This window comes from Pelophylax lessonae, assembly GCF_965119305.1.
Source record: "Pelophylax lessonae genome assembly, chromosome: 8".
Taxonomy (NCBI): Eukaryota; Metazoa; Chordata; class Amphibia; order Anura; family Ranidae; genus Pelophylax; species Pelophylax lessonae.
The window spans coordinates 181678682-181704895 of NC_138775.1; the positions used below are offsets into that span (position 1 = coordinate 181678682).

General features: G+C 44.6%; 1 protein-coding gene across 1 annotated transcript in view; it reads right to left on the minus strand.

The window, feature by feature from the left end:
* The window catches only part of SOAT1 (sterol O-acyltransferase 1), an 89968-nt gene that overhangs the window by 32809 nt on the left and 30945 nt on the right, over window positions 1-26214 (minus strand). Inside the window, exons 3-6 of the mRNA XM_082264887.1 lie at window positions 13796-13854; window positions 12285-12433; window positions 6442-6504; window positions 6122-6229 (exon numbers count right to left, since the gene is read on the minus strand). Coding sequence (XP_082121013.1) covers window positions 6122-6229; window positions 6442-6504; window positions 12285-12433; window positions 13796-13854 — 379 coding nt within the window. The remainder of the gene's footprint in view (window positions 1-6121; window positions 6230-6441; window positions 6505-12284; window positions 12434-13795; window positions 13855-26214) is intronic.

Sequence of the window (26214 nt, forward strand, 5' to 3'; positions counted from 1 at the left end):
GGGGGTGTGATGTTAAGTCCCCCTGGACGGGCCGCGTCCAAGGGGGCATCAGGCTCAGATGAGACAGACTGAGCAGGGAAGGCAGAAGACACCTTTGCCCACACGCCATTTACACCCGGGACATTAAGGACTGAAGGACCGCCATTAGTGCAACCACAGGAAGCTGGGGTTCAGAGGAACCTGCCACCTCCATGAGGGGGGTCAGTGGGGGAGATGTGACCTTGTGGCTCCATAAGGAAAGGAAGACCTTGCCGTACAAAAACAATCTTTTGGCACCACTAAAGGATCCCCTCAAGGCTCAGGGTACCTATCAGCAGAGAGATAACAGGCTCACCCTACCGACCGGAGGCGCATCATCATGGACGCTATCCCTGTGCATATGTCCCGGCACAGGAAGAGGAAACTGAGGAGGAAGAGGAGGAGCTTTGGCATTTGTCTTCAGCATCTCCCAGACTAAGGGAAAATGGGCCCCTTTGACATCATCCGGCTACACAAAAATGGCCGCCAACTGGAGACCAGCCAGACTAAGAGAAAATGGCCACCATCAGCTACAAACACTGAAGCCTGCTGCCAGGATATTTCCTGCACTCTCTGCAAGGGGACCCCCCCTGAAGGTAAGACACACGTTTAGGGGAGACTCCGCATTTGCACTCTGCACCGGTATTTGGACTATACCCACACTGCAAACAGCAGTGCATGCACCTAGGAGTCTCCTACACGGGGACCCCTCCAGAATACCAGGGCAGGACACCTACTATCCCAGAATCCTTACAGAGTGGGGACAGCGGCGGGAGACCCCAGGGGTCTCTGCTGCATTCTCTGCCCTGGGACCCCCACCAGACTCTAGATCCAGACAGGGAGGAATGGGAGTGGGAGAAGCCCAGCTCAGTGAGGGATTTAAGGATGGGAGGTTCGACCGTCCCTGGAGGTTAACCGCATCTACCCCAAAGAAAACCACCAAAAATGGGAGAGGGGGAATGTACTTACCCTTCCATGCGGGTAACGCTCCAGACAGAACTCCACGCTACCGAAGTAGGGGAGCTGTCGACCAAGGGATCTCTGCGGCTCATACCCAAGCCCGGTCGTATGCGACCCTGCGAGGCGTTTAACTCGCAGGCCAGCCTCTGTCTGTGAGGCTATGTCGCGGTCGACCTAGTGCGTAACTACAGTCTGCACTTGCTTGCTGGGTGGGCTGGGGGGGACACACTGGATCTAGATTATCCAGGACGTCACCCAACCCGCCAGTTGATTGTAGATCTCCCAAGAGAAAAAACAAAAAAAGATGTAAGGAAGGAGAAAATTGCTAGGACCAGAGATCCCAGCCGGGAGCCTAGGTCTTTACTCCTGACTAGACAGATTAAAACTGATTACCTAGAGCAGAGAGGGGGTTATATACAAGCTGAAGACGGCCCATGGGGCGTAGCCAGGTGTTTAATGTTCTGCCTAATCCTACTCCTGAAGGTAGGCAATATAACCCACTAGTTAAAATTTATGGAGAACTGTGTCCAACGATGAACGAAAGAGAAAGTATTCATAGCCCTTTAAATTTTCCACATTTTGTCATGTTACAACCAATACCGGAAATGTATTTTATCTGGATTTTATGTAATAGACCAACACAAAGTGGCACATAATTGTGAAGTGGAAGGAAAATAAATGGTTTTCAATTTTTTTTTTTTTACAAATAATCTGAAAACTGTAGTGTGCTTTTGTATTCAGCCCCCCGAATCAATACTTTGTACAACCACCTTTCACTACAATTACAGCTGCAAGTCTTTTTGGGTATGTCTACCAGCTTTGCACATCTAAAGAATTAATTTTTTGTCTATTCTTTGCAAAATAGCTCAAGCTCTGTCAGATTGGATGGAAAGCATCTGTGAACAGCAATTTTCAAGTCTCGCCACAGATTCTCAATTGGATTTAGGACTGGATTGTTACTGGGCCTTTCTAACACATGACTACACTTTGATCAAAACCATTCCATTGTAGCTCTGGCAATATGTTTAGGGACCTTGTCCTGCTGGATGGTGAACCTCCGCTCCAGTCTCAAGTCTTTTGCAGACTCTAACAGGTCGTCTAAGACTGCCCTGTATTTGGCTCCATCCATCTTTCCATCAACTCTGACCAGTTTCCCTGTCTCTGCTGAAAAGCATCCCCACAACATGATGCTGCCACCACCATGTTGCACGGTGGGGACGGTGTGTTCAGCATGATGTGCAGTGTGAGTTTTCCGCCACACATAGTGTTTTGCTTTTAGGCCAAAAAGTTCAATTTTGGCCTCATCTGACCAGAGCACCTTCTTCCACATGTTTGCTGTGTCCCCCATATGGCTTCTAGCAAACTGGAAACAGGATTTCTTATGGCTTTCTTTCAACAGTTGCTTTCTTCTTTCCACTCTTCCATAAAGGGCAGATTTGTGGCTTACACGACTAATAGTTGTCCTGTGGACAGATTCTCCTACTGAAGCTGTGGATCTCTGCAGCTCCTCCAGAGATACCATGGGCCTCTTGGCTGCTTCTCTGAATAATGCTCTCATTGCCTGGCCTGTCAGCTTAGGTGGACGGCCACGTCTTGGTAGGTTTGCAGTTGTGCTATACTCTTTCCAATTTCAGACGATGGATTGAACAGTGCTCCATGAGATGTTCAAAGCTTGGGACATTTTTTAAAACCTAACCCTGCTTTAAATGTCTCCACAACTTTATCTCTGACCTGTCTGGTGTGTTCCTTGGCCTTCATAATACTATTTGTTTACTGAGGTTCTCTAACAAACCCCTGAGGCAGTGGCGGAACTACAAGGGTTGCAGAAGTTGCACTTGCGTCTGGGCCCTGGTGTTCCGCCACTGTGCGGGGGGCCCCGTCCAGTATAAAAAAAAAAAAAAAACAGCTTGATTCGGACAGGAGAATCAGTCTGTAGATACGAGGACTGGTGGCTGCAGCTAAACCGAGTGCCTATATGACATTCGTATAGCCCAGCGAGCACACAGACGGGAGAGGGGAATACAAGCTGCTCCTCCTCCTGCCTCTGTTCCTCCTGTGTCTGTATGAATGCCCACTCTCCTATCCTATGCAGCTGTATCTGTCAGGAGATGTGTGGGTGGGAAATATAAATGATGCTGCTGTCTTAGCCTGAGATAACTTTAGCCATCTGGTGAGTGAACACTGAGCTGTGCAGTATACTGCGACTCCTGGACTGTCCCTATCTCCCCCTCTTGCCCCCCCTTCCCCACCCCGTTCTTCCAAGAACTTCACAAACTTCACTTCCAGTTAGCACAGGTGTGCAGCCCATACATTTATTTATTTTTTCATTCAGGCTGGGTTCTGTGTACTGTGGGGTGGTCTACTGCTTTGCATGTCATTTGTACAGAAATCGCACCAGATACATTATGTATGGCTCAATTCACATTGGATCTGCTCCAAAAAAGTATAGTATCCTTTTTCTGTCTGCAATGGAATCGGTTCGCAAGGGTGTTCAGACCCATGGGATTCGCACTGTGTTCTGCAAACCAATTTGGGGTATCCTTTACTTTAATCATTAATATTGACACCAGCAGTTGTTTTCCTGAGCGCAGCGTGAACTGCCTGTGATTCTGGAACCGGACAGGAATTGCTGCAGTTGCCTCACCGCATCAGTGTGAACCAGGCCTCAACTATTGTGTTGACGAAAAAAAAAATATCCAATTCCCCCATCTACAGATTCAAGGTGGATGGGGGAATCCTCCCGCAGAGACAGTGACGGAACTACCGGGGTTGCACTTGCGTCCGGGACCTAGCGTTCCGCCACCAGGGGGATTTCCAGCCTCCCCTTGCTGTCCTGCCCCTGCTGTTGACAACGCCGATCTGATGTCTCATGGAGACATGGAGCCCACATGGTTGCTGAGCATATGGCTGATATATATGTGATTGTACTTTTGATCCAATTAAAATACTGTGTTTATGTCCACATATTTGATCCAAATCGGGAACATCGCCCAGATCGCATCCCAATCCACAAGTCAACAGAGAAGGCTATGTAGTGTCATCGCTGCTAGGCAACTGGCGAAGAGCTCAGCTGTTAACAACCAGTAGTACCAGCCCTCCCGCACATATTTTCCATCAGCCCCATAATGTAACCAGCACGAGATCCTAATGCGCTGCCATGAAGACAGAGATGCCGGACGGACCCTGTCAATAGCAGGGGTGGGACAGCAAGAGGAAATTGGGAACCTCCAAAGTGGTGGCACACCAGGTCCTGGTCACAAGTGCAACCTTTGCAACCCTGGTAGTCAAGCCACTACAATGGACTCATATGGAATTGCCTGGTGTGCTGGTGACATATCTCTTGCTTTCCACCACCATGGGGGGGGGGGGGTTCAAGATGGCAGGAAGGGGGCCCACTGCAGAACATGTGAAAGAGTCCAGCAGAGGAATAGTAATAAAAGGGCCCCTGGATCAGTGGGAAGTGCCCCGGCATGAAGGGAAGGGCCCCGGGACCGATGGGTGGGGGTCAAGGGGGCCTTCTTTGGTTTCTTGTACCGGGGGCCCTAAAGATGCTAGTTACTAGTTATGCCTCTGCTCTGAGGGCTTCACAGAACAGCTATATTTTAACTGAGATTAAATTACACACAGGTGGGCTCTTATTTACTAGTTAGGTGACTTCTGAAGGCAATTGGTTCCGCTAGATTTTAGTTAAGGGTATCAGATTAAAAGGACTAAATACAAATGTATGCCACGCTTTCCAGATATTTGTAAAAAATTCTGAAAACCATTTATCATTTTCCTTCCACTTCACAATTATGTTCCACTTTGTGTTTTATTACATAAAATACATTACCTTTTTGGTTGTAACAGGTCAAAATGTGGAACATTTAAAGGGGTATGAATTCTTTTTCAAGGCACTGTACATATTCTATTTACCATTTTAAAAGTACAAAGTTTGTATAGGATATTGTAAAAGAAATTGTACATTCTGTATATAACTCTATTCTATTTTGTATGCTCTGCTTATGTATTGCACCCCACACTCCCCCGCACACACAGCACCAATAATGTTTTGATTACCGTTTTGCATTCTTTCGTCTTAAGAAATTACCCTACTTATGTTAAACCCCTTGTTACCATAAAAGTACAATTGTAATATTAATGTGATACCCAAGTAAGCATGTGTACAAAACCGTTATCTGGAAAGATACTGAGTATCGTTAGTGCCTGTTCCCCATTGCAGTAGTTATCATTTGGAACCACTGATCAATAGGAGTAAAGGGTTACCCATCTACAAAATTTCCATAACAGATATATTATGAAAGCCTATTTTTGACAGAATGAAAAATGACACAATCAAGGTCTTTCGTACTATTAATGGAAAAGGCTTGCAGTTTCACCGACTGCTTGAAGGACACTTGGCCAGGGCCAGAGCACAGTAAATGTGAAATCAAGCTTAGCCAGGGAAATTTGTGATCGCTAATAGAAAAAAAGTATTTTGTTAGGCAATATCTGACTAATACAGATAACTGCGCATTATCACTCAATGGTTACGACATTACAGAGAAACTCCCTGACATCAACGTAAATTTACATGGACATTTTTGTCTGCATAAAATTCTTGTTATGGAAAATCAAGTACAACAAAATAAAAATAAGTTGGTGCTGCAAGCTAAACAAATATTTAATGCTGGAGGTTAGCAGCACCCCTGCTGTCTCAATTAAAAAATAAAAAAAACCCACAAGTCTCCAAAAGATTGGGAGGAGGAGGGGGCACTTCTTTACTTATTGTGCCCCCATTTCTCCACCATACAAGTAGGGCCCTCTTCTCCTTCACCGGGTCTCATTACTCTTTTTTTCTGGAGACTGTAACTTGTATTCTTACACTATTCAATGTACACTGTTATGTAATATTATTATTATAATATAGGACTTGTATAGCGCCGACAGTTTATACAGCGCTTTACAACTTGAGGGTAGACCGTACAAATACAATACATTTTAACACAGTAGAAATCAGAGGGCCCTGCTCGTTAGAGCTTACAATTTAAGAGATAATAATATGGTGGCGAGTTATAAATAATGGATAACTATGTTGACAAAAAGGGCAAATCCAGAATTATACAGCTTTCTAATAAAACATATTCTTTAATAGGACACTCACCTGCCCTTGTCAATTCCATCCACTACCAGTGTGCTGAGGATGAAGAGGATGAGGAGGGCAATGAACATGTGATAGATAGTCCGAAAATGATTGACTTCAAAGAGCTCACTACAGAAAAACACAATGGTCAAGTGTAAATGATTAAACCACCAAATTTAATTGTATAATATAAACGTATGTGTGTTATTTTTGTTTTTTTCTTACATAGATTTAATGATTAGGCAAGCATATAAAACAGTGATTTACAATGTTTTTGAGCACAAAACTGCAACAAAAATTATGTAATCCGATCTAATTTCTATAGGAAGGTTATCACTTACTCTAGTAGAGAACGTCTTGACATAAACAGCTTCCCATGCTCAGGTGGGGGCCTGACCACTGCCCTAAAGAAAAATAATACTTTGTGTTATTATAGTTCTATGCACAGCAACAATGCTACACAAAAGTAATACAAGCTCAGGGCTGGTTTAAACCAGCTGCTAAATTGCAATGCAGCGGCTGGTGGGCAGTGCGGTGGGTCAAGGATCAGCGCAGGGATGATGCGTTGTGCTCAGCAAATTGCACCATTTCCTATTGAATTTTTGTTTTTAAACAAACTTTACTTTGAGATGTCACACAGACATCTCAAGGTTCAAATGCCGGCTGTGCAGAGCAAGGCTGTGGGTTGCCTCACACTGCGCTGGTCTGATTAAACTGTACTGCATGCAGAACTTGTCAGCACACCATGCCCATACACAACTGCAACTCAGTGGCACGTATGAGACAAGGCATTTTGTAGTGTATGCGATGGGCTGCGCTGTAATAGCTGCCCAACGCAGTTTCACCTCATGTGGTGTAAACAAGCCTTTAGGAGACATGTTAGGTACAAAAAGGTTCATTATGATTACAAAGGACTGCATATCAGTAGGCAAGTACTCACTTTATGAATGAAGGAATTCAATTTACATTTTTACTACCCTTACAGGAAATGCAACAATATTTAAATCAATAAAATATCAACTAGCCAAGGTCAGATTCCTGTATCTACAATGCGGTTCAGCTCTTATATGTTCACAGTAGGAGTTGGCTGTACAAGTCATTATGAAAGGGGAGTTGCTAACTCAGGAATCAACATAGAGAGCAATCTTTCGCCCCTTGGGTATATCGACATTGTTACAGTTGTGGAGCGCATATAGGAAAGGCTCATTGCCAATACTCCCAAATGTGGACATAATCTCTATACAAAATAGAAAAAGGAAAGCAAACAAATGCACTCTTGTGTCTTTTCCTTGGCATATCTTTTATAATGGCAAGCATACTTGAAGAAATAAAACAAACAATGGTATTCCTACAATGATTTTTACATGACCTTTTTCCTGCAAATTTTAACATAAAATAGGCTCTACTCACTGAGAGGAGGCGGGGCGGAGGCGGAGCGGAGCACGGCCTCAATACAATACATACAGCTCACTGAGAGGAGGCGGGGCAGAGCACGCAGTACAGCTCATCTCCTGTGTAATACTGCGAGATTTCATGCCCTGAAATACATCCCAGCACACACTGCGAATCGCTGAATGACGTAATCGCCGACCGGACCCAGAAGTGAGAAGATAAATAAAGCAGAAAATAAGGTATTTACTAGCATAAAAAAAAAAATATCTTTCCATTGGTAAAAGTAGTTTTAAAAAGGGGATTACATACATCTATGTAATCCAATTTATTAAAAATGGGTGGAACTCCACTTTAACCATAAAAACTGGAGCTCAAATAAAAAAACAAAAAAAAAAAAAAAACAAAAAAAAAAAAAAAAACACACACCTTCAAAAAGGACCAGGTCCTCTAAACAGCAGCCTGCAAAACCTTGCAGCCAAAAGAAGCAAACGCAGATGCCAACACATCCACCTTCTAAAACTTTGTGAATGTGTGCACAGACGACCAGGTGGCCGCCTTGCAAACCTGCATCACTGACGCCTGATGACAGAAGGCCCAGGATGTACTAAGCACCCAAGTAGAGTGCGCCTTAACAGAGAAAGGAGGAACCTAACCCTTAATTAAATAAGCCTGAATCACTGTCCGTCTGATCCATCTGGAAATGGTCGCAGCATAACCAACCAACCCTTTGCGAGGTTCATCTGTGAGAATAGTGAATCGGACTTCCTAAAAGACTCCGTAGCTGCCAGGTACACCCGGATTGCCCAAACCACATCCAGGGAATGCCAGGCAATTTGCTTAGAATGTTTAGGCCTGGGACAGAGGGAAGTCAACACAATATCTTCATTAAAATGGAAATCAGGAACGACCTCTGGAACGAACGACGGACGTGGACGAAGAACCACCTTATCCCTGTGAACCACCAGGTAAGGTGAACAACAGGAAAGCGCCGCCAGCTCCAACTCCAACACCCTGCACGCAGAAGTAATAGCCACCAAAAAGGCCAACACTTCTTGTGCCCCCTTGGTGAATGACATAAGCCACGGCATTGTCTGATGGAATTTGTACCAGAAACCCCTGAAGACGAATCGTCCAATGATCCAGACAAAGTCTGATCGATCGGAGTTCCAACACATTGAACGGTAGCCTGGACTCTTCCTGAATCCAGACCCCCCCGAGCACAATATGTGCCGAGGACACCACCCCAGCCAGACAGGCTGGCATCCTTGGGGACAATCGTCTAGTACAGGGGAAGAAATCATTTTCCCTGACGAAGTGCCGGAGAACGAAACCACCAAATCAAGGACCCTCTCGTACTCCGGCTCAACAGAATCAGATTGTCTAGAGATTGAGGATTATTGTTTTTTTTATTATTATAATTTCACCAAGATCTTTTTGCAGAGGTCTCGTGTGGAACTCTGCAAAGGGAGCCACCTTGAAGGCAGACACCATCAGGCCCAGCTTCCGCACGCAAGTCCGAAGAGATGACCGTATGCTGGACAGCAGAAGCTGAATCGCCTCATGCAGTTTTTTGAGTTTTATCAGGGGAAGAAACACCCTGGCTGAGGTTGAGTCCAGAGTCAGACCCAGATAGTCCAGTTTTGTGGATGGAACCAGAGCAGACTTCTGAAGGTTCAGAATCCAACCAAACTCCTTTAGAGTTCACAAAGTAATCTCCAGGTTGTCCACCAGAGCAGTCGGAGACTCCGCTCGCAGAAGATGATCGTCCAGGTACCCCAGTACCACGATCCCCTGCTGACGCAACAATGCTCGCACCGGGGCCAAAATTTGAGAAGACCGAGAAGCTGAGGCGAGACCAAAGGGTAACGCTTTAAACAGATAATGCTTCTCACCCACGGCAAAGCGGAGGAAGCTCTGGTGACCGGCACATATTGGGATGTGAAGGTAGGTGTCCTTGATGTTGATAGAAGCGATAAAATCCCCCTGGTGTAGGGACGCCACTACAGTGCGAATGGACTCCATTCCAAACTTCTGTACCTGCACAAAGCAGCTTAAGGTCCAGAATTGAATGTACCTTGCCTTCCTTCCTGGGAACTGTAAAAACCTTGAAAACTTTCCGATGTCGGAACCGGAAAACAATCACCCCTTGAGGTAACAAGTCTTGCACTGACCCAAGGAGACCTCCAAAGCGATCTGGGGACAAGCGCAGATTGGAAGGGAAGAATCTTTCCGGGAAACTCGATCTTGTAGCCGGACCAAATGACTTTGTGGACCCACTTGTTCTATATCAGGGAGGTCCACAGATCCTGGAACCAGCGAAGATGTCACCCCCACCCCAGACATGGGTAAGGGTTCCCCTTAATGCAGAGGAAGCCTTTTCCGCAGGTCTGGCAGAGCCAGCTCGTGGCTTGCCAGACCCGGTCCTCTTAGAACCATCGGTGGAGACCCTGAAGGGCTTAAATCCCTTGTCTCGAGACCCCGAGGGACGAAAAGGCCAGGAATGGGCCGAAAAGAAAAGCCCCCATCTGCAACGGAGTTCCTTACCCTTGGAAGCCTGTGGAAGAAGAGTACTCTTCCCTCCTGTGTGGCCTTTGAGGAGACCATCCAAGGAAGCTCCAAACAGGCGATCCCCCACAAATGGAAGATCGGATAAGGTCTTCTTAGAAGTCTGGTCCACAGACAAGCATTTCAGCCAGATAATACGCTGCAGGACCACTGCTGAAATGAACAGTCTAGATATCAAGGGAGCTGCATCCAAAGAGGCATCACGACAAACTGTAGCCCTTGGACCAACTGATCCGGCAGCTCCACAAAAGGCAGAGGGGAGCTGTTCCCCCTCCAGGTCCTGGCGTAGAAGTTTTGCCCACTCGGTCATAACTTGCTACACCAGGGCAATAGTAAAAACAAGCATCAGTGCCTAACCAGCCACAGTGAACATATGGCGGGTCAAGGCCTCAGACTTCCTATCAGCCGGGTCTGTAAAGACCGGAGACCGGAGACTCTCCAACCGGAATTATGGTTGCTTTATTCAACTACAGGAGATACCATCCATTTTTTAAGGAGGGAATCCTCATAAGGGTACGGCATTGCAAAAGTACGTTTTGGGCAATTCCACTGTTTTGTAACAATATAACAATACTATCAAAGAAAGCGGGAAAGGGGAACACCTTCGCCGCCTTGGAGGACCTGTGGGTGCCAAAGGGGACCTGTGCCTACGTGTTAGTCGCATCCTCCATCTTTAAGGTTTCCCGCACTGACACAATCAGCGCATCCACTAGCGCCTTTTCATGCACGGCTAGAGGAGCAGAGGAATCATCCTCACAATTTGAGCACCTAGGGTGCGTGGACGCAGACCCCCAAGGGTAACTCGCATCCGCAGCGGCCGAATCAGAGTCAGGATCTGATGAGACAGAGGAAGCAGATGTAGGCGGGGGGACGCTTTTTGCTAGCCCATTTTCCCAGGACCAAATCCGCCTTGGACACCAAGGACTCCCGGACCGCCGTCAGTGCAGTCAGTTGTTGGGACCAGGAGGGTTCGACAGCCTCTGAGAGGGGATCAGGTGGGGAGATGTGCTCCAGGGACTTCATTAGTGGAGAGGGGAACCCACACATAAAAAAAAAAAAAAAAGTCCGCCATCACCGATCAGGCACTCACAGCACCAAGCTAACTGCACGTTATGCAGTGATCAGGATAGGAAAGGTCGTGGAGTCCGCACTAGGGGCTGAGGAAGGGCTCCCACCACTGAATCACCGCCCATCTGGCTTCAAAAACATGGCCGTCACTATTTTCAATGGGAAACCACAAGAAAATGGCCCCTGAGGCTACACAAACATGGCCGCTAATCTGTAGCACAAAAGGCTACAAAAAATGGCGCCCCCACGCAGCTCCCGGGGGGATCCCAACACCCCCTCCCATATATTGATTGTCCGGTCGCCGGTGGCGCGCTCCCCCCCCTGCCCCCATCGACAGCTTGACATCCCAGACTAACTGAAAAAGGTATGTCTACCACATGGAGGGGGGGGGGGGGTAATAAGGCCCCAGAGGACCACTGAGAAGGAGGGGAACCTGGGGGGGTCCAACCATTCCAGGGAGGGGCACACGTCCACCCCAAAACCCTCCAGGGGTAGAGGGGGGGGGGGGACAGCTGCTTACTATACCAGGAACTGGGTGGGCTTCATTCCGGACGGACCACCACTCCATCGGAAATGTGGGTGCTTTCAGCCAGGAGGAACGCTGCAACTCAGGCTGAAGCCAGGTCGTATGTGCCCTTGCAAGACATTTAACTCATAGGCCAGCCCCCGTCCAGTGGGTCTATGTTGCGGCCAACCTAGCATGGAGCTGAGGTCTGCGTGCGCTCGCTGGCCAGACTGGTGGGACCCTCTGGATCTACATTATCCAGTGTGTCCCCAGTTGATTGTAGATTCTCACAGGAACAAAACAGGAAAGAAAAAATGTAATTTAAAAAGAAAGAAAAAATTGCCAGGACCAGAGATCCCAGCAAGGAACTAGGTCCCTTCTCCTGACTATCCAGAAAAAACTGATTGCCTATACCAGAGAGTGGGGGTATACCCCCTGGGACTGCCCCATAGGCATAGTCAAGTTCTTTTCTGCCTAGTGTCCTACTCCTTTAGGGGGCACCATAACCCACGTAGTCAAGAAGATGAAGACCTGCGTCCGTCAATGAACAAAAGAGAAAAATGATTTGGCTGTTAACAGGAAGATAAATACAAAATTCCATTAAAGTGAGTAAAGGGATAAAATCCAAGCCAAAAGTGTATTCTTTATTATTACCTTACTTTGTTGCCATCTTTTTCTCCATTTCCAGGGTAGAAGTTGGTGGCTCCAGTGGAGGATTCTAGAGCTGTGGACTCTTCAATCAAATTGTTTACAAATTCATTGAAGTGAATGTCCACTTCCTGCATTAACTCACTCTTTAAAAGCTAGAGGGCAAAAGGAAACACTTTAAATGTATCAATGTAAAGACATTTATTTTTCTCTCATGTATAGAGAATATAAAAGCAAAATAAAAAGCTCAGTGAACCTAAAATTGAGATTAAAGAGGTTGTAAACTCATTTAAAAAAATTTTTTTTTTTTTTACAACCTGCAAGAGAAAGACATAATGAGCTAGTATGCTTCGCATACTAGCTCATTATGAAATACTTACCTTAGAACGAGCCCCCGCCGTGCCGCTCTCTTACCTGTATGACGGGCGACATGACATGTCGCCCGTCTTCCGGGATCGCGGCATCCGGTCATCTGATTGGCCGGAGCCGCGGTGACGTCACTCCCGCGCACGCGCACGGGAGCCGGCGGTCACGGCACGGGGCTCTGAAGGAACGGCACGGTCAGCCGTTCCTTCAGAGCGCATGCGCCAGTGACGTCACTGGCTGCATTAAAGGTAAATATCTCCTAAACGGTGTAAGTTTAGGAGATATTTACAGTACCTATAGGTAAGCCTTATCATAGGCTTACCTATAGGTACAACTTCCTGAGGAGGGTTTACTTCCTCTTTAAACTTTTAATTAGATCCTGGAAAGTCAAAATGTTTTTTTTTTTGTATTTATCGAAAACTCTGTTGAGACCTCTATTATGAGTTCCTGGATCTGCACATGTGTTGATGCCATTTGGAGCTATTCTCCACTATCCTTGCTGGATCATATATTAGGAATGCAACAAAAGCAGTGGGCAAAAACACCCACAATTCTCAGGAACAGTTGGGTGTTATTGTATAGGGATGTTGCGGTTAGGACTATAGGAGGTTTTTTAGGAAGTCAAAGGCAAAACTCAGCCCGCTATGTCCCACACAGAACTGAACCCCTAAAGGGTGGCCCTACCCTTTAAAATCTAGGTTTATTTAAGGTCATCACAGAGGACAAGGGGGCACTCTTTGCGTCTAGAGGAAAAGAGATTTAGTCTCCAAAATACGGAAAGATTGTGTATATGTGATTGTATGGTTGTGCTTGCTTTTTTGTTTTTTATTGGTAGTGCTAGATGGGCTTGTGTCTTTTTTTCAACTCGACTAACTATGTAACTATTATTTCTGAACTTGCAAATGCAGTCATTTTCTTTTCCTACAGATTTTCTTTTGCTTTCCTTGAAACAGGGTGAAGGGTGTTGTTGGCACCACAGTGCTGTTTCAGTGAGGTTCAGTGCATTCCCAAATTTTAGTATGTACCAGCAGTCTGTTTCAGGTGTACTTTCTCACCAATGTACAATAATACAATAAATGCAGCCAAGCAGTGCAGTAGCTGATGCTTTAGTTTCTGAAGTTTAGGTTCAGCAGGTAGAATAGGAGGTTTACCTCTGCCTTCCTCTTTAGATCCATTTTTCTGTTGATGACATGTTCCAAGTCCAAAAAACCTGTCAGTAATAAATCACAAGTCAGGTCACTGTGCACTGAACACTGACATTCCAAGTGTAAAATGTGCATTGAGGCCAGTTTAAAAGCAGAACTCCAGATTTTCCTCCCCAAAACAGACACCTTGTGCATGTAAATGAATCACAACCCCACTTGTCATTTTATCTGCATCTTACCTTATTTAGCTGTAAAAAGCAAGTTTGTGTCTGTGATGTCACTCCTTCTCCTAGCTGAATTTCACTTACTGGGATTTTATTTTTAAACATGTAGCAGATAAACATGTAGCAGAGTACATCTTGGCCAAAATGTATGAAGAAATTCGATTTATTTTTTATTGGATAGGTTTTATTGCAGAAAGTCAAAAATATTTTTTTGCCTCAATTTTTTTTTTTTTCGTTTATTATTGTAAAAAATAAAAATCCAGTGGTGATCAAATGCCACCAAAAAAAAAAAAAAAAAAAGAAAAAAAAAAAAAAAAAAAAAAAAAAAACTTTGGGTGGGAAAAAATATAAATTTTTTTTTTTTGGTACAGCGTTGCATGTGCAATTGCCAGTTAAACTAGCACAGTGCTGAACAGCAAAACATGGCCTGTTAATGAAAAGGGGAAAAATCTTCCAGAGCTGGAGTGGCTTAAGTAGAGGTCCAGTCAAAACCCAACTAATGTATACTTAAAACAAAGAAAAATTACCTGTGCCCCCTACAGGGTACCAGCAGCTACCTCAAACTTTGGAAGGTTGAAAAAATATAGCACATAAAAGGAGCGCTAGTAAACAACTGCTAATGCTATTTTAAATTAAAATGAGGTAAGAATAAAAAGTGCATCAAACAAGGCCACAAGTCCGTCAAATAAAAAATAGAAAAATCGGTGGTTGCACTACAAATAGTGACTGTGGAATCTTCACCCAAGTGCTTATCACAGCAGGACAGTGAACAAAACCAGCCACCACACACACAGACTCTTACCAATGGTAAAGATGTAAATAGCTGTAAGTAGATATGGGACCGCTAAACCCCATTCACAGGAGCCAGATAGTTGTAGACCTCCGTTTGTGCATGAAAAACTCCTCCTACAGCATATACACCGGACCTGATCCTCCTACTGATGCTCCAATTTAGGACAGCCTCATACAGGGGAAAAATGATAGGAGGAGAAGGCCCATAGTGCAGTACTGTTAACCACTTAAGCCCCGGAAGATTTTACCCCCTTCCTGACCAGGGGGTTTTTGCGATTTTTTACTGCGTGACTTTAACGGACAATTGCGCGGTCGTGCGAAGCTGTACCTAAACTAATTTCACGTCCTTTTTTCCCACAAACAGAGCTTCCTTTTGGTGGTATTTAATCACCTGTGCGATTTTTTGATCATGCGCTATAAACAAAAAAAAAAGCGTAAATTTTGCAAAAACAACAATATTTTTCACATTTTTTTATATGAAATTCCCCCCCAAAAAAAAATGTAAAAACCAAATTTGGTAAAAAAAAAAAAAAAAAAAAAAACCCCAAAAAGCGTATTTTGATTGGTTTGTGCAAAAGTTATCGCGTTTACTAACAAAAGGGAAAGATTGTCATTTTTGGTGTTTTTTTTTTTTAACGAGTAATGGCGGCGATCTGCGATTTTTTTGCGGTACTGCGACATTGCGGCGGACAGATCGGACCCTTGACTGACATTTTTGACACTTTTGGGGTTACCAGTGACATTACTGCAGTAATCGGTGCTATACATATGCACTGTTACTGTAAAAATGACACTGGCAGGGAAGGGGTTAACTGTATTGGAGAGGGAGGGGTTAAGTGTGTCCTAGGGGCGTGTTTCTAACTGTAGTGGGACAGGTCTCCTATTGTAAAAACAGAGATCAACGGTTCTACATAGTAGAACCGTCTGATCTCCATTTTTACACAGGGGAGAATGACAGGCGGCTTGTTTACATAAGCCGCCCGCCTTTCTCCCACTCTACCGACGATCGTAGTGTGACCTGCGGACATCGGGTCCGCTGGTCACACGCCCGTACTCCTCCCTGAACGAGCCGAGGCAGGCGCGCGCCTCAGCGGGCGCGTGCTCGTCAGCTATTGGCTCAAAACCTGGTGACAGGCTAGCGACGTAGACCTACGTCACTCTGCCTGGCCGGGGCTGACTGCCGCAGTAAATATACTGTGCGCAGTCGGCAAGCGGTTAATAAAAGCCTTTATTGACACATAAATACTTGCACTCACCATGTGTAGATAAAGCAAGGCATATATGACACAAGTGTATCCAGGACAATGCTCCTTGAGTCTAACCAAAAAGATGGGCGACCTTCAACTTCCGGGTGTGACGTGTGATGCTTGGCAAGCTCCTCCCGACGCGTTTCGTCACTACAACGTCTTCAGGGGGCTTAAACCTGCCCTCATCCCCATTTTAAGCCTATTCTTACTACTCTGTAGATGAATGTCTATATTTACCTATGCTTAGGGCGCTCTAATCCGGTCACATGAGCTCTCCAGCGGCCAGCTTTAGTGAAGAGGAGAGGATATTGACAATGCCTGCAGAGCCTGGGCGCTGAGGTCACCTATAGACATACTATGGGGCGTCCATTGTCTGATGTCCCTCTTCGGCTCCCAGCGCTAGGTATAGTGTAGATCATGTGACCGGACTGGAGCACCCTCAGCATAAGCAAGTACAGACATCTGTCCTCTGCTGGGTAGATAGAATAGGCTTAGAATGGGGGTGGAAGTTGGTTTAAAGTATAGTTAGGATTTGACTGGACTTCACTTTAAGAGAACATGATGCTTTGAAAAATACTGAAGTGTTAACAGACTCAGCAGAGACTGTGGCCATAGCCATTGTACCCTTTTTGCATGACCCAATAAGAGGGAGGCAAGACATACATGTTCACTTAAGTCTTAAGTAGGTTTTTAACTCCATCCCACATATTTTACACATATATGGGGTCTCTGGCCTTCAGGCCTCATGAACACATCAAAAGGTCAGTAGAAAGCTGTAGAATGAGTTATTTCAGCGTTTTTTTTTTTTTTTTAGCAAAATTTTACTCCCACAAAAGCATATGGCTCAAAAAATAGCCTAATTTTTTGGTGTTTTTCAGCTTTTATCAGAGTTAGAGTGTTTTTTACAGCTGAAAAATTCATCTCAAAACCCACTAGTTCTGGGGGGGGGGGGGGGGGGGGGGTTTCCAGCTTGAAAAAACAACCCTACCAAAAACTGCTGATAGCCTGTGTGTGCATGTACACATAGGATAACATGCTGGGGAGTTTATTGGCTGCAGAAGAAAACATCTGACGCCAAAAACAGCAGCTGTAAAAACGTCCAGTGTGCATGAGGCCTTATTCAGACCCTTGTAATGTTCAAGGAGAGGAGAGATGACAAGCTGCACTGAGACCTTGGTTGCACTCTGCTATCTGAAAATACTTCCAGGATTATTAATGGAGACCATTAGTACAAAAAGCACAACAGTATACTGGAATATTGCAATTACTGGTGACAAACACCTCCTGGGCTTTTCAAGCCCTTTCTTTACAGGTTTGTGAACTCTTATAACCCTCTTTTCATGCTGAGGTCTTACACACCTAAATGTGTTACTATTGAACTCCAGATTACAGACTACACTTGTAGGCACACAATCAAAATGATTCATACTACGGTCTATAAAAATAAGGGCATTTAGCTTTCATTCCTGCTGATGTGTAACTAGCAGAGGAGTGTGTGAGAAAGTGCAGTGAAAATTCAGCTACCTTAGTTACATAGAAACATAGAATGTGTCGGCAGATAAGAACCATTTGGCCCATCTAGTCTGCCCAATATATCCGAATCCTATGAATAGTCCCTGGCCCTATCTTATATGAAGGATAACCTTATGCCTATCCCATGCATGCTTAAACTCCTTCACTGTATTTGCAGCTACCACTTCTGCAGGAAGGTTATTCCATGCATCCACTACTCTCTCAGTAAAGTAATACTTCCTCATATTACTTTTAAACCTTTGCCCCTCTAATTTAAAACTGTGTCCTCTTGTGGTAGTTTTTCTTCAGTTCAGGGCTTGACAAATTTTCTTAGAATCTAGGAGCCAGCTACAAACATTAGGAGCCAGTTTTTTTTAAATAAACTGCCCAGCGTCCAGATCTGCATGTCCGGGACGTCGGGCAATAAGAATTGCTCACACCTGGTGCCACGCGAAAATAGACAGAAAATTGAAAAATTTGTTTGCAAATAAGATTTTGCAAATAAGTAAATTTTTCTCCTTCACTGATGTGCACTGATGAGGCTGCACGAATCGGCACTGATGGGCATTGATGAGGCAGCACTGATGGGCATTGGTGAGGTGGTACTGATAGGCGGCACTGATGGGCATGGATGAGGCAGCACTGATGGCCACTGAGGCTGTACTGATGGGCGCTGATGAGGTGGCACCGATGAGCACTGATAGGAGACACTGATGGGCACTGATGAGGCAGGAATGGGCAAGGATGAGACGGAACTGATAAGACACGGAGGCTGTATTGATGGGCGCTGATGAGGTGGCACTGATGGGACTGCGCTGATAAGCACCGATGGGCAGCACTACCTGTGCACTCAGCAGTCTTAAGGAAAAGGCCACCGATCAAGCCCGCAACCTCAACTCCAGCTGCCAAAACTGGGAAGATGGCAGAGGTGGGCGGGCAGTTAGAGCAAGCCGCGCTCATTACAGCATTGTCCACCAGAGGAGGGTGCCGGTTCGCACAAAGGCGCATGTATCCCGGCTCCAGCAGGCTGCAAAGCTGCATCCTCAATTATCAGCCAGTCCGACCTTAGTCTTCGCACCTGTGGGAGGCCACATGGGAGGAATCCAGATTCCAGACCACTGCTGAGATGTAGCCCAGGCACCAGGACGCAATTTCCAGTCCCCATTGTGACCTGGCACCTGAGTTTTGTCCAGCCCTGTCTTAGTCTCTTAGTAAGCAGTCCCAGGTCTGGGACAGCCTCAACCAGCAATTTTCAGCCAATGTCAACCACTTTCAACCAGCTGTAGGGTGACACGGGTAATTATACGGGTGATTATGTGTGCACCAGATTCCAGTGACAAGAACCAGGAAATTCTTGCAGCTGGGAGGACAGGTGTATGAACATCAATGACCACTTAACCTGTACAAAGTAATGACTGGCTGTGAGGAGCCATCACCGCTCACATATCCACACTCCCAGGTGGGGTTACATGCAGTTAGGGACAGATGTCAGAGCCACTAGCATTATGCGTAGGAACATATTAATCAAAATCATGTGAGGAGGGAGTAGGGGGCAGGGCCGAGCCAGGCTGTGCGCATCTACAGATGCACACAGCCTGACTCAGGATTGAGCCCATAAGTCTGTCCCCCATAGCATTACTATGGGAGCAGACAGCACCAGACTGTGTACTGGGGAAAGCCACAAGTTGCATGTTCAACAACTTGGGAGGAGGATATGTCCTTGAGGTAAATCTGAACATTGATTATACAGGTAATCAATCTGTTGTTCTGCCATGCAAGTTTCAGACAGGAAAAAGGGGGGTAGCTATGTACATACAGTGCCTTGAAAAAGTATTCATACCCCTTAAAAATTTTTCGACATTGTCACGTTACAACCAAAAACGTGAATGTATTTTATTGGGGTTTTATGTGATAGACCAACACAAAGTGGAACATAATTGTGAAGTGGAAGGAAAATAATAAATGGTTTTCAGAATTTTTTACAAATATCTGGAAAGCGTGGCATGCATTTGTATTCAGACCCCTTTACTCTGGTACCCCTAACTAAAATCTAGTGGAACCAACTGCCTTCAGTAATCACCCAATTAGCAACTAGAGTAAATAATTGTGTGTAATTTAAAGCGGAGTTCCGGGCACAAAAACATTTTTTCAATAAACATACCCCCGGGGCTAGTACATTCCACAATGGCTAGCCTCTGATCTGTCCCAGTTCACACTTACCTGCAAGAAGAAATACTCACTTATAAAATTTCTTCTACAGCGTTGCCATCTCTGTTGTGGGCAGCTGAAGCCAGCGCGATCCTCTTCTGCGTCCTCTTCCGGGTCTTCTTCTCTCAGAATGCACCTGCACCGGCCCCTCTCGTCACTTCTGGTGCGGCGCCGCATTCCTCCACAGCTTCTGGGCGTGCGGCGTCGCACCGGAAGTGACGAGCGGGGCCGGTGCCGTCGCATTGATTCCTGGGAGCGACGACGTTCAGCTCCCAGGAATCATTGCAAACCGGAAGTGACGGCGCGGGCCGTGGCCACAGAGGGAAGAAGTGGAGAATAGATGAGTATTTCTTTCTACGAATACAAGGTGAATAAAAAAAAATAAATAAATAATCCTAACTATCCAATTCCTTTTCAGGTGAAGAAGAGCCAGCGGATGGGCACAAAATCGATTAGGTCAATTTTGTGCCCGGAACTCTGCTTTAATCTAAGTATAAATATAGCAGTTTTGTGAAGCCCTCAGGTTTGTTAGAGAACCTTGGTGAACAAACAGCATCATGAAGGCCAAGGAACATGACAGACAGGTCAGGGATAAAGTTGTGAAGTTGAAAGCAGGGTTAGTTTATAAAAAAATTGCTCCGTGAGCTATTCAAAGCTTGGGCTCTGTTCAATCCATTAACCGAAAATGGAAAGGAGTATGGCATTAAACCTCCAAAGACATGGCCATCCACCTAAACCGACAAGCTGGACAAGGAGAGCATTTATCAGAGAAGCAGTCAAGAGGCCCATGGTAACTCTGGAGGAGTTGCAGAGATCCACAGCTCGGGTGGGAGAATCTGTCCACAGGACAACTATTAGTCGTGCACTCCACAAATCTGGCCTTTATGGAATATCAGCAAGAAGAAAGCCATTGTTGAAAGAAAGCCATAAGAAGGCATGTTTGCAGTTTGCGAGAAGCCATGTTAGTGACACAGCAAACATGTGGATGAAGGTCAAATGAGACCAAAATGTAACTTTTAGGCCTAAAAGCAAAATGCTATGTGTGGCGGAAAACTAACACTGCACACTGAACACACCATCCCCACTGAGAAACATGGTGATAGCAACATCATGTTGTGGGGATGCTTTTCTTCAGCAGGGACAGGGAAGATGGTCAGAGTTGATAAGAAGATGGATCAAGCCAAATACAGGGCAATCTTGGAAGAAAACCTGTTAGAGTTTGCAAAAGACTTGAGACTGGGGCGGTGGTTCACTTTCCAGCAGGACGACAACCCTAAACATACAGCCAGAGCTACAATGGAATGGTTTAGATCAAAGTATATTCATGTGTTAGAATGGTCCAGTAGAAGTCCAGACCTAAATCCAAGTGAGAATCTGTAGCACGACTTGAAAACTGCTGTTCAAAAAAGAATGGGTGAAAATTTCACTCTAGAAGTGCAAAGCTGGTAGAGACATACCCAAAAAGACTTGCAGCTGTAATTGCAGCAAAAGGTGGTTCTACAAAGTATCGACTCAGGGGGGCTGAATACAAATGCACGTCATACGGTTTAGATATTTATTTGTAAAAGAAAACCATTTATCATTTTCTTTACACTTCACAAATATGTGCCAATATGTTTACTTTTTTGGTTGTAACGTGACAAAATGTGGAAAATTTCAAGGGGTATGAATATTTTTTTCAACTGTATTAGGTCCAGTACTAAAGCACTAATAAATTCCAAACCAAAAATGCCATATTTTGCAGCTTGCAGCTTACCAATCATTAGATGTGGTGGCTGCATTTGTTTTCCCTCTGTTTTCACCTGGCGAACTGCCCAGTCACACATTCCCTATATTAAAGTGCCTCCACTCTGGATGAAGGCGCACAGGGGAGCACCTGTGGACAGCAGCATTGCCAGTCTGGATGGGAGTGTTAGATGTACTAGCTGATTTAGATACACTAACAAATTCAAGCCAAACTCCAGCAAACTGTTTTTTGGGAAGGATAAAAGTTTTACACAAAAGATTTGTATCATCCCTGTAACTGATAAATCTGCAGGAGAGCTTGTTCTTTTGATTACCAGACTTACTGGCTGGATCAGCAGGTGAAAATAAAACAAAGAAGGTCTAATAAAAGAAAAATAAATAAAAATTGCATCTAATAATTGGTAAGATATAGACAATAGAATACACGTGTTTTTAAATTTAATACTGCTTAGCCGTATTAAAAAAAAAAAAAACCCATAGTGATTTTACAAAAGAAAAGACAATGAACACTATAATTAAAAGGAAAAGAAAACACAGACTGTGTGTGTGTGCACGCGCATGTGTGCGAGTGCGTATGTATGTCTCCACTTGCCGACCGCCCCAATCAGAATCAGATTTACTGTGGCAGGGCGGCTCGGCTGCGCAAAATCACGTAGATCTATGCGATTATGTGCACGCGGTTTTAGCCGGATTTGCGCTCCCACTGTGATTAGACACAGCGGGAGGCAAACCGCGGGAGGAGCAGGCTCGATCGCCGGGGGCCTCCCGCAATGTTCGGGAAAACTGATAGAACCGTCTGGTATATATGCAAGACGGCTCCCCTGTCAGAGAGGCAGGGAAAGAGCGTGTGACTTAGCTAAACTTACAGTTAGTAAGCACATCCAGGGTTATTACGCTTTTTAGGATTTTTTTTTTTTAACCAAAAATATGTAGCAGAATACAAAATTGGGCTAAACTGATAAAAAAAAAAAAAAGATTTTTTTTAATTTGGAATGTTTTATAGCAGAAAGTAGAAAATATTGGTGTTTTTTCAAAATTGACGCTCTTTTTTGCTTATGGTGCAAAAACCAAAAAAAAAAAATGCAGAGGTGATCAAATACCACCAAAAGAAAGCTCTATTTGTGGGAAAAAAAGGACATCAATTGCAATTGGGTACGGCGTTGCACGAACGCGCAATTGTCAGTTAAAGCAACGAATCGCTGAATCACACCTGTTGAGTTGGTCTCCAGTTGGGTTTGTATATGTGTGATTGCTCAATGATTCATGAGCGTTCCGTGCTCGGGCACGGTTAGTACTCGAAGCATGGAAGCAGGGATCACCGTAGTCTGGCTGGCACGTGATGACATAAGCATGATGGGGCCTGGCACAATGTGAAAGCAGACTAGAAGAGAGTTAGGTGGTGGCAACCATACTCCGGCACCGTACAAAGCAACCGTACCTAGTGTAAGCATGACCTTAATGACTAGCACCTAATGATATACCATTTTGAACAATTAGGCAGGGATCCTCAAACTACGACCCTCCAGCTGTTGCAGAACTACACATCCCATGAGGCATTGTAAAACTCTGACATTTGCAGACATGACTAGGCATGATGGAAATTATAGTTCCTGAACAACTGGAGGGCCGTAGTTTGAAGATCCCTAATTAGGCTCCATGCACACAGGACGTCCGATTGCTTGCAGGAAACCAGCTTACATTCAACTCTGCAATGAAAAAAAAATGCTGAGCGCTGATAAAAAGTACGTTTATGCGCATTTTTCAGCGTTAGCGGTTTTTGTGGTGAAAAGAACGTCTCTTGAACACGACTTTAGGGCATTAAGACAACACCCCATAAACTCCTCTGCTAAAAAATGTCCATGTGTGCATGGACACATAGGACAACAGAGGGGAGTTTAAAGGACTGTTAAAAAAATGCCCAAACTCACAAAAATGTGAGTTTATCAGCTGCAGTGTGCATGAGGCCTTACACCATTGACTGTATACTGTGGCCTGTTGAGAATTCATCCATAGACTTGTAAAGTTACTGATGGGTCCACTTTAGGTTGCAGGAAAGTTATAGATGGGAGATTTTTATTGGCAATTCAAGAAAAAAGCAATACTTTCCTTAGGTATTTCATAGTGACGATTAGAATAACCAGACCACAAAACAAAAAAAAGTCAGGAGAAAACACTGTTCCTATTAGCCCAAAGAGAGTCTAAATTGCATTATCTTCTATAGAAAAAAATAAAAAAGTCATCCTGATAAATAAACCTTATTGTACGGTCACTAGTCAAAGTGTAAATTACAATTCCAAGCAGGAAGCATATACCGACAATCTGACAACTGTGACCAAAGTATTAAGACTTTGTTCAGGAGTTCATTGTAATTAATAAGTCTGACCATTCACCCAGAGAAGAGACAAAACTCTAGGACTCTCAGTTCTTTCCTTTGTGTCATGTGGCTATTGTGCTGTGTGAGCAACCAAAGAGTATGTACTCAGATTACTGGAGTGTGACACATGCTGTAATGCTTTGCTGCTCTGAGATAGACCAAAATAGGGGTCCATTTATTAGAACGTCTTGAAGAATTGTAAGGTCTTACATCAACAGACAAAAGGGTAGGCCACATAATCTTGTTGTGGATGGGAGTCCAGAAATCCTACAGTGTCATAGGAATTACATTAATCCCTCTGTTGAGAACAGCTTAGAGAGAACTTTACACAGCAGTCAGCTCTCGCATACACTGCAACCCACTGTAAAGGAAGGTTAGCTGAATTTAAAACCAGCCAATCATAGGATTGCTTTCATAGTTCTGATCTGTATTACATTAGTGACTTGATTCGGATGAAGAACAGGATTTGTACACGAGGGTCCCAAAGGTGTCCTGCTTGGCACACGTTAAATCCTTTGTTCTCCATATGCTTGATATACTATAATAAATGCATTTAAAAAGTGTAACTAATAGTATAAAAACCTTTTTTTTTTTTTTTTTTAAGTTTGGATAAAGTAGAGATGGATTAGAACATCCCGTCAGGTTTTTATTGCCATCCGTGCCCACTGTTAGGGAGATTCACTCTATTTGTCCTGTTTGCGGTTCTCAAAAGTGAAAAGTAGAATAAAATCCCACATTTTGGGTTGACATCAGAAAAAGTAATAGAGGGAAAATCTTTCAATGGGGACACTAGTTCTGGTGACACCCTGGGTTTCCCTCACTTTGGAAGGATTTCCTCTTATCTTCTGTTTTGGCCATGGGAAAGGAAATGAAGGGAAATATCAAACAAACAAAAAGTGGTTGTAAGGCAGAAGGTCTTTTTTTACCTTAATGATTAAAATAAAAAGCCTTGTGTGCAGCAGCCCCCCTAATACTTACCCGAGCCAATCTCCATCCAGCAATGTCTACGAGTGCCTCCGCCATCTGGGACTCTCCCTTCTTATTGGCTGAGACACAGCAGGGGCACTACTGGCTCCCACTGCTGTCAAAGTCAGTTAGACAATGAGGAGAGAGGGGACGGGGGCCAAACCCAGACTCTGTCTGAATGTATACACAGAGCTGCGGCTCGGCTCGGGTGCTCCCATAGCAAGCTGCTTGCTGTGGGGGCACTCAGCAGGAGGGAGGGGCCAGGGGCACTGAAGAGGGACCCGAGAAGAGGAGGATATGGACTGCTCTGTGCAAAACCACTTAACAGAGCAAGAAAGTAGGACATGTGTTTTTTTTTTTTTGCTATAAAAATAATAAATAACTTTTTTTTTTTACAATCACTTTATTTAAAATTAGGGCTACAACAATTCAGGGCACCTTTACCCCATATCGGACTACAGCTCACTGGTAAGCAATAGTGTGGCTGTTCTAGCAAAAAGAACCTACATACAAATATGGCCAACATAAAAAAATAATAATAATATGTTGCTCTAGAAAACAAAAAAAAAAAAAAAAAGCTTCCGAGGCATTAACACAGATTATACGCTACAAAATATCAAAAGTATTTAAAAAGATTATATATACTTTAAAGTGGAGTTCCACCCTAAATTTATACTTACCTCCATCTTCTCGCTCCGGGTCACCTGAAAAACAAATGGATAATCGCAATTTTTTTTTTTTTTTTACTTACCTTGTAGAGAAAATATACTCACTTTACTTCCTTCTTCCTCCCCTCGGCGGCCACGGCGATTCGTCACTTCCTGGCTTTTGCAATGATTCCTGGGAGCTGAATGTCATCGCTCCCAGGAATCAATGCGCCTGCACCGGCCCCGACGTCAGTTCCGGTGCGCGCGCGTCATTCCCTTCTAAACAGCTTCTGGGCATGCCCAGAAGCTGTGGAGGGATGACGCGCGCGCACCGGAAGTGACGTCGGGGCCAGTGCAGTGCATCGTGGGACCGAAGAAGACGGAACAGTACGCAGAAGAGGATCGCGCTGGCTTCAAGCTGCCCACACCTGAGATGGCAGTGCTGGACAGTACTTTTTCAAGGTAAGTATTTCTCCTAAAAGGTAAGTGCAACCCGGGACAGATCAGAGGCTAGCCATTGTGGAATGTACTAGCCCTGACTGTCCCGGGGGTATTTTTATTAAAAAAAAGTATAACCAGGGTGGAACTCGCTTTAAGTGTACTAACATACAAATCAAAAAGGTTATTTTTTTAGGAATATGCGCTACTCTTCACCAAATTTAAAAAAAAAAAAAAAAGACAATGTTGTATTACACAGGGAATTGACACC